This window comes from Arvicola amphibius, chromosome 10 (assembly GCF_903992535.2).
Source record: "Arvicola amphibius chromosome 10, mArvAmp1.2, whole genome shotgun sequence".
Taxonomy (NCBI): Eukaryota; Metazoa; Chordata; class Mammalia; order Rodentia; family Cricetidae; genus Arvicola; species Arvicola amphibius.
This window is the reverse complement of record NC_052056.1, coordinates 2,034,420-2,042,870: the sequence shown is the minus strand read 5'-3', so window position 1 is coordinate 2,042,870 and position 8,451 is coordinate 2,034,420. Positions and strand designations below refer to the sequence as shown.

At 44.4% G+C, this 8,451-nt stretch overlaps 1 protein-coding gene across 1 annotated transcript; it reads left to right on the top strand.

Annotated features, from left to right (window-relative positions):
• Positions 1-265: 265 nt before the first annotated feature.
• Positions 266-1,195, top strand: LOC119824195 (beta-1,3-galactosyltransferase 5-like). Its single transcript, XM_038344339.1, has one exon. It carries the CDS (start codon positions 272-274, stop codon positions 1,193-1,195), a length of 924 nt encoding a protein of 307 aa, XP_038200267.1. The 5' UTR covers positions 266-271.
• Positions 1,196-8,451: the final 7,256 nt, after the last annotated feature.

The window sequence follows — 8,451 nt, the reverse complement described above, 5'->3', positions numbered from 1 at the left end:
CCACAGATGCCAGAAGAGGGCATCAGATCCAGTAGAACAGCAGATGCATGTGGTTGCTGGCAGGAAGTGCTCCTAACCACTGAGTGGTCTCTTTAGCCCTGTGTTGGGAGCATTCAAATACTTCTCTGTTAGTTCATTATAAAGTATAAATTCTAGCCCTGGTGTTAGGTTTGGAACTCCAGAAAAAAGTCCTCTGATCTCCTTGTGTTTGATTATCTGTTACTTCACCCTCTCTCTTGGGAGACCTGGCAGTTTGTCTTTGTTCTTTCAGATGGCCTTCATGAAGATGAGGCTGGTTTATGCTTTCATTCTGATGGTGGGAGTTCTTTGCTTGTACTTCAGCATGGAACCTTTCAAGACACTGCCCTTTGTTCTCAAGAAAGGTCATGGGAAGTTCCTTCAGCTTCCAGATATAGACTGCAAGCAGAAGCCACCTTTCCTTGTGCTGCTGGTGACTTCATCCCACAAGCAGCTAGAGGCTCGGATGGCCATCCGCAAGACATGGGGTAGAGAGGCAGAGATTCATGGGAGGCATGTGAAGACCTTCTTCCTCCTGGGGGCCTCAGACAGCACTGATGAGATGAATGCTACAGCCCAGGAGGGCAAGCAGCACCGTGACATCATCCAGAAGGATTTCAAGGATGTCTATTACAACTTGACCCTGAAGACACTGATGGGCATGGAATGGGTCCACCACTTTTGTCCTCAGGCAGCTTTTGTGATGAAGACAGACTCAGACATGTTTGTAAATGTTGGCTATCTGACTGAACTGCTGCTGAAGAAAAACAAAACATCCAGGTTCTTCACAGGTTACATAATGTCCCATTATATTCCCATCAGGGAGACTATCAGCAAGTGGTTTGTGAGTAAATTTGAATATCCCTGGGACAGGTACCCACCTTTTTGTTCTGGTACGGGTTATGTCTTTTCTAGTGATGTGGCCAGCAAAGTATACTATGTCTCAGAGAGTGTTCCATTCCTCAAGCTGGAGGATGTGTTTGTCGGACTCTGCCTGGCCAAGCTAAAGATCCAGCCTGAGGAACTCCACACTGAACCAACCTTTTTCCCAGGTGGCTTAAGCTTCTCTGTGTGCCGCTTTCGTAAAATTGTGACTTGCCATTCTCTGACACCCCAGAACTTACTCTTTTACTGGCAGATACTGGAGAACTCTCAGAAAAAGTATTGTCCTTCTTAATGTTGATGGTATCCACAGTGCAAACTTCCAATAACCTTGGTGATACTTTGGGAAGATATGGGATGGCCTTACTGGTAACTGTGAGGGGTAGAGAGAGAAGGAGGAGGAAGGCAAAGAGTGTTGTTCTTAATGCCCTGCATACACTAGAGTGGATATACACACACACGTCAAGACTTGTTCCCACTTGGCATCTAGAGCAATAACAGATCTCATCTATTAGGCTTTTGCACTATGTTCTCAATGTTTGAGACATGTCTTCATCTACTCATTTCAGGGTTCACAATGCATATGCAGCCATGAATGTGATCATTCCCATTTTACAGGTTAGGAACCAGTAGCCACAGCTAATTACTTGTCCAAAGACTCCTGGTCTGCAGACAAAGCATGAATGAGAATTCAGTTGGTGGCCCCCAACTGAGTGTCCCAGTCTTTGCCAGAGGGAAGTGGTGGAAGAAGCTTAGGGTAGGTGTCTTAAAGCAAACTAGCATCCTTCAGGACCTTTCCTGAGTCCTCTGCCCCTCTCAATCCTTCTACTTTTAAATGCTATGTCTGGGATGAACCAGCTTTCTCAGCCCTCTTCCCTCACTTGAATGATGTAGCTAGGCACTGATTCTTTTAGCCACTGCATACTCAATGCATCTTCAATGAGACATGCACACCTGCAGACACTTGCTCACCTCCATGCTAGAAGGAAACTGGGTTATCTGACCATATAAATCAGCCTGAGAAGCCATTGGTGAATCTTTCTATATAGGCTGATCACACTTCTGAAATCCTAATGAGGGTGATGTCTCATCTAAGCCTTTTGGAACACCTTGTCTCTGCTGTGGATGACTTGATGGATTGATAGCGATCAGTTGCAGCTCTGGAGCACTTCAGACCTCTAAGTTCAAACTCAAGGGCAGCCAGGCACAGGCATGGTTTGTATTGGTATCCAGGAACTTTGCTGGAACCTGGACTGGTCCAAGATCCTGGGATGCATACCATGGATGCAGACCAGTCTGTTTTCAGGGTTTTCTTTCCTTCCCGGTTCATGCAGTCGTAAAGTCCCAAAGAAATCACATAGAAGTCTACATTAGTTATAAACTGATTGGCCCATTGGCTCAGGCTTCTTATTAACTCTTATAACTTATATTAGCTCATTATTCTTGTCTGAGTTAGCCAAATTGCTCGGTACCTTTTTCAGCAAGGTAGTCACATCTTGTTTCTTCTTGCAGGCTCAGGACTTCAGAGGAATGGGCTTCCTTCTTCCCAGAATTCTTATTTTCTCATTGACCTGCCTCTACTTCCTGTCTAGTTGTTCTGCCTATTCTTCCTGCCTGGCTACTGGCCAATCAGAATTTATTTAAATATATTTGACAGAATATAGACAATTGTCCCACACCATCAGTCAAAGGGTTCTTCCTGCATCTGTAATCCTTCCTGAACCTGGCTTTTCACACTGCATTTATCACATGGTCATAGATCTGCTGAGTGTTTTGGTTTGGAATTTAACACTGAAGGTTTACAGAGCTGGGTAAAAACAGGGGCTCATGGCCATTTGGCCAATGTCACCAGACATGTAATCTTGGTCTGTATCATGGGAATTATTGTTTCCCCCTGCCTTTTACTTTACTAGATTTTACTATGTTCTTGGAGCCAAGACTTCTTGTGACTGTATGATTGTAAACATTATAATATGCTCTCATCTGAAGTCAGAAAAACTCACTCAAACCAGAACTGTTATTCCTCAATGGGAGGAGGCTGAAGAAGCTACCTCCAGGGCCTCATTTCCATACTTGTTCCTGTCCTTCCTCTGAGTCTCTCCCTTAACTCTTGGGGGAAAATTCATCTGTCTGTGACATTCTTCAAAGTCATACAGCACCATGTTCTGGATGCTTAGTTCTGAATATGTGAAAATCTGAGCAGGGGAAAGAGAAAGGGTGATTGTTCGTACGTGTGTACTAGAGACTACATACACCCTCTAAACCCAAACCAGCCTGATCTTCTCTTGATAGAGAGGGAAGCCAAGGCTTGTAACAATATGGTGGCTTTGCCGTCTAGAGGATGGGAGAGTTGGCATCAGGACCCGGCAGCAGCTGCTCTGCATCAGACCTTCCCTCTATTCATTCCTTCATTAGCCATGTTGCCCACTGCATTCACACACATCACGAGTAAAGTTGAGGTGAGGGGTCTCCTGACAGCAGACCTGAGTGAGCACTCAGTGCTGCAAAGCTGGTTGGGCACAGGTTCTCTTGGTCTATGAGCAGTGAATGGGAGCATAAGCAGGTGTGGTCACCTGTGCCCAGATTTTCTCTTGCACTGAAGATGCAGGCATTATTTTTAGGTAGCTGCACTTCATTCTTATGGCCAAAATGGTTGACTGTGGAGGCAACTGAGGTGACTCAGTGACTCACCCAGGGCCTGAGATGTGGTGGGTGCCCAGACCTAAGCTTTCTCCATTCACACACCATTAACATACCTTCCTACATGCTTACTTCTCTCAGAAGCCTGGGGCTGGTGCTACCCAAGGAGTCACCAGCATCCCTCTTTGCCTGCACACTGCTACCTCTGTGCTGGGTGTTGGCTAGAGTGCTGGTCTACTTCTTCCTAGTTCTCTCTGATTCTCACTGGGGCCCTCCGTGGAATTCTCACAAACCTCCATTCAGATTAGCTTTATCATGAGGTCATGTGTATTTTGCACATGCACACATGGCAGATCAAGGTGTCTACATGCAGGCAGCAGGCTAGTTTTATTACTTGGGAAGAGACATAGCAAGTGCCTCTGATCTTCTCTTTGGAGTGTCAGGTTGCCTTGATTGCTCTCTTTCACAATCAGCTGCACTTTTTCATGAGGCCACTATGGTGGGGACTGAGCTGAAGGAGTGGCTCACAGTTGAACACCCAGAGGGTTATTGACATCCAGCCTCCAGGCAGAAGTGAAGCACACCCATCAGCCTGCTGAGGGAGCATAGCTTTTACTGTCACAGCTGCACCAGTGATTGCACTAGAGTGCCCATCGCTGGACTCAGGATGCTGCTTTGAAAGGACAAAGCCAAGATTCAGACATACTCTGGTTTCCCCACTGAGTCTGCAGCCTCATGGCAGACTGAATAATTCGCAAGCCAAATTTAATAAGGCAGCTGTTGGGCATCATTTAAAAAATAAATACGATGTTGCTCTAAGCATCTAATCTTCTCCATCCCTCCATTTGGAAGCGTTTGTTTTCTCATACCACGTTTTTAAAATTAAGAATGAATTTCCTATATTCATCACATTAGGACTGGCCTCTTAGCCTTCTCTAGGCTGGGACTCTCCTGGTAGACAGGATGCTTCCTCTTCTCTCTGTCTGGGACTTTGACTTGGTATAGTGGGGGAGGAGAGTCTTGTAATTATTCACAGGTCCTGACGTGACTTCCCAAAGGAGGTGTCTGATACCAGCCAAGCTGCTGTATTCGATGAGGGTGCTAGCCTGGGAGTCCCTTCTGGCCTGGGTAAGATGGATCAGTGGGTTAAGGTGTTTGCTGCCAAATTACTCTAGCAAATGCAATTCAGTCCTTGAGACCCACATGGTGAAAGAAGACAGTTGAGTTTCACAAGCCCATGGTTGGTCTGCACACATGTGCACGCACACACATAATAAATGAAATGCAAACAAAAATAATCTTTGCAAAGGCTCCTGCAAACACTGACCTCCCAGGATCTTTGCTTATTTTTATTTCTCTATGGCTCTCCAGGATGTAAACTGTGCGTGAACACCGGCAAAAGTGAATTAGAGGTAAACTCTCAATGACGCCTCTTTGTTTTGTATGGTGCTTTCATTTGGCTGAGAATTTGTTGGGGTCAGTCTTGCCTCAGGTGTCTCCTGCCTTTTAGCCTAACTCTCGGGAAAAGACAGATCCTCACAGATGACCTTAGATGTTTCCTGGAGGTGAAGATTGAAACTGCCCGAGCAGCATTCTCTAATAACCAGGCAAAGTCATTTTAAATATAACTAGAAAAATGGATTCTGTGGCCAAATGTCTTTTTTTTTTGGTGCATATCATTTTGGAATTTTGGTGCTGGGGATGGAGCCTGTGACTGCACACAAGCTCTCCCCATCCCCTGGTGAGTGTTTTGCATCATGCATTCTACTACCTCCATGCAGGGGTCATGGGGATCAGCTCCTGATGCCTGCAGTTCAAAAGCTGTTCTGAGAGGTTACGACTGTTAACTTGACACAACCTACAATCACGCTGCAGAGAATTTTAATGAGAAATATCTCTTTATTATCCACTGGTGTAAGAACACTCAGCCCACTGTGGGTGACACTGTTCCCTAGGCAGGGTGTCCTGAGCAGTACCAGAGGAGGAAGCCAGCTCAGGGCAAGCAAGGATCCATGTGTTTTCCTGTCTCTGTTGGGACCATGGATGTGCCCCTCTGCTTCAAGTTCCTGCCTTGACTTCCCTGCAATAACAGACCACACCTGGGGTTGTGAACCAATGAAACCCTTCTTCCCAGATCTGCTTTTAGTCAGGGTATTTATCAAAGTAACAGAAATGAAGCTAAAACAGATGCTCAGGGAGTTGCCCACACGAGGTCTCAGACCCTTATCACCCCACCATGCTTCTGGATGTCATTGCCAGTGCTACCCCTCTCTCCCAAACAGAAGTGAGTCCAGAGAGCTGTTAAGCCCTTCTTACATTCTGCTTTGGGAAATATGAGAGGGAGAGCAGACTCAATTTACCCGGTCACATAAGACAAGAAATACCCTCTGTGACTGGAAGTCAGTCCTCTGAAACTGAGGACACTTTGTGGTCAAATTTGATTTTCTAAAGGATAAAAACATTAAATGACCATGTAATTGAACTGTGTTTGTAATTGTCATTTGTCTGTACTTTGATGAGGCTCTACAGGTTGATACTGTGATTGGGAAGTGGATATATACATATATATGTATATATATATACATATATACACACACATATAATTTATTTATGATTTGTTAACAATGATATTTATCTTTAATAAAAGTTTAATTATAAGCAGAATAATGCATGCAGGTGGTCCTAATTTACAGATCCTCTGAAGTTAGCCATATCTGTATATATGGTCTGAATTCTGATACCCTTTTTTCCATTGATCTTGTGTTTAGAAGTTTTATTTTTTCAATTTTTCTTTGATTTTTCTAAATTTAGAAAAGTATTGCTGAAGAGTCTTGCTTTTGTTTGAAATATTCTTGTTTCAATTGTGTTTTGGAAACCTTAGAACTCTACAGTTTGAAAGGCTTTCAGGGGCATTGAGCCTTTGGTGAGCAATGTGGCATTCTTGGTAATTATATAGTAGGCAATCATCCTTTGGAATTTTTTTCTCTCTGGAGTACTTGTCTATTGTATAAGCCTAAAGAATTTACCTTATGACTAGCTGTGCCTTCCATATCTTTGATAATTATTTATTTTTGAGGTGCACCTTGGATCTTTGATCTCTCATGTATTCTTAAATGGAAATAAAGTGGATGAACCTGAAGTGTCTCCTTTTGACTCTAGCATGTGCCACTAATCTCATGCTGAAGCCTTGTAAATCTCTTCACCTGTGCTCTGTACTACTCATCTCCTTTGCCAGCCTCAGAAACCAAACTAAAGTTGTAAGCAGCAAGGAAGGCCACAGGGCTGTGCACACAAGTGCACAGATGTCTGGAGATGGGCAGCTTCCAATGGCTCTCTTCATTCTTGTCACCACCCACAACCTTGCCTCTCCATGACAATGTGAGACTATCATTGGTCCCTTTGAAGTCTGGTCCTGTCCCACCTGCATGCCTACCTTGTTGCCTCTCCAGCTAGGCTCTCACTGTTATCTCCCATCTGCAGCTCTGGTACTTTCTCCCTTCTAGAACATTCCCTCAGCACACAGCATGCTCATCCTCTCTACACAGACTGTCTTCTAGACTGCCCCCTCTCCAGTTATTTCTCTTTTCTCTTTTTCTTAGTGCAAAACCCCTTCCAAATAACAGCTTTTCCTGTGTTATCTGTCTCTAGCTTGCTCCCCTCATCTCAGAATACCCTGACCATCGTGGTGGAGGAACAGCACATTCCCTCTGGCAAGTACTCCTACCACATGGGAGGGCAGAATCCAGCCTGTTCCTTCTGCTCCTCCCAAGGCTTATCATCTCTGTATTCCTTTGCTTTATAACATGATGTGGGAGAGTCTTCTGTTTGAGTTGATTTCATTGGCTAATAAAGAAACTGCCTGTTTGGGAAATGCAGAGGCTGAGACACCCCATAGGAACCATCATTCAATGTGAGGAATTCTTCAGAAGGTGTGGGCTGATAGTTGCATTTTTTAAGTTTTGTCCATGTAGATGAATAAATCAGAGTGTCCAATTTGGAAGTTTCTGGTAGTTAAAAAGATAAAGTTTGTGTACCTTACCAGAATTACAGCTGAGGGTCTAAAATAAGCAAAAACTTGTGACTGAGCCAAAGATGTGGAGCCTTGCCTACCATGTACAAGGTCCTGGGCTGCATCTGTGCCTCCAGAACTGAAGAAAAAAAATCACCAATTCACCCTTTAAAATGCCTGTGTTGGACGCCATCCAGAAATGCGCTAGTACGTACAAAACCACTGAGATGATACGGTTACACTTAACCATTGTTAATGGAAGAGGAGACAGGTAGAAGATAGATAGATGATGGATAGGTAGATGATAAGTAGGTAGGTAGGCAGGCAGACAGACAGACAACAGCAGACAGAGCAATACTATTCTAGAGGAACAAGAGTAAAAATAAAAACAAATGCTACTACAGCTTTTCCTGAGGGAGCGATTGAGGGTCAGAGAAACAAAGCACCACAGCGGTATCACAAAACTCTTAAAACATTGTGGGTTACGAAATCCGCTGGTTTTCCAACACAGGCCACGCTCTTACTCCATCCCTCCACCTGGTCTGTGCTGCAGGTTCCTATTTGCGTCTTCGCTGTTACGCTATGCACAGACTTCATCAAGCAAGGAGAATGATTCCCTTCGCCTTTGACTTTGTCCCTTATCCTTGTCCTGTATCAGTCCTGAAATCATCCGTGTGGATGTTAGCAGACTGCTGTCTGGTGGGCTAATGTTCGTTGACTGAAAGCGTTCTCCCAGCTTGCCCCTCACTGAGGGCTCTCTCTGACTTCTGACCACAACATTTCACAGGACAGTACATTCTGTGGCCTTGCAAACACTTTTCAGATTTTCAGCTTGTTTTTTTTTTTTTTTCCAAATTTCATCTTCACTGATGTGGCCTCACCCAGAGAAAACAGAACACTGT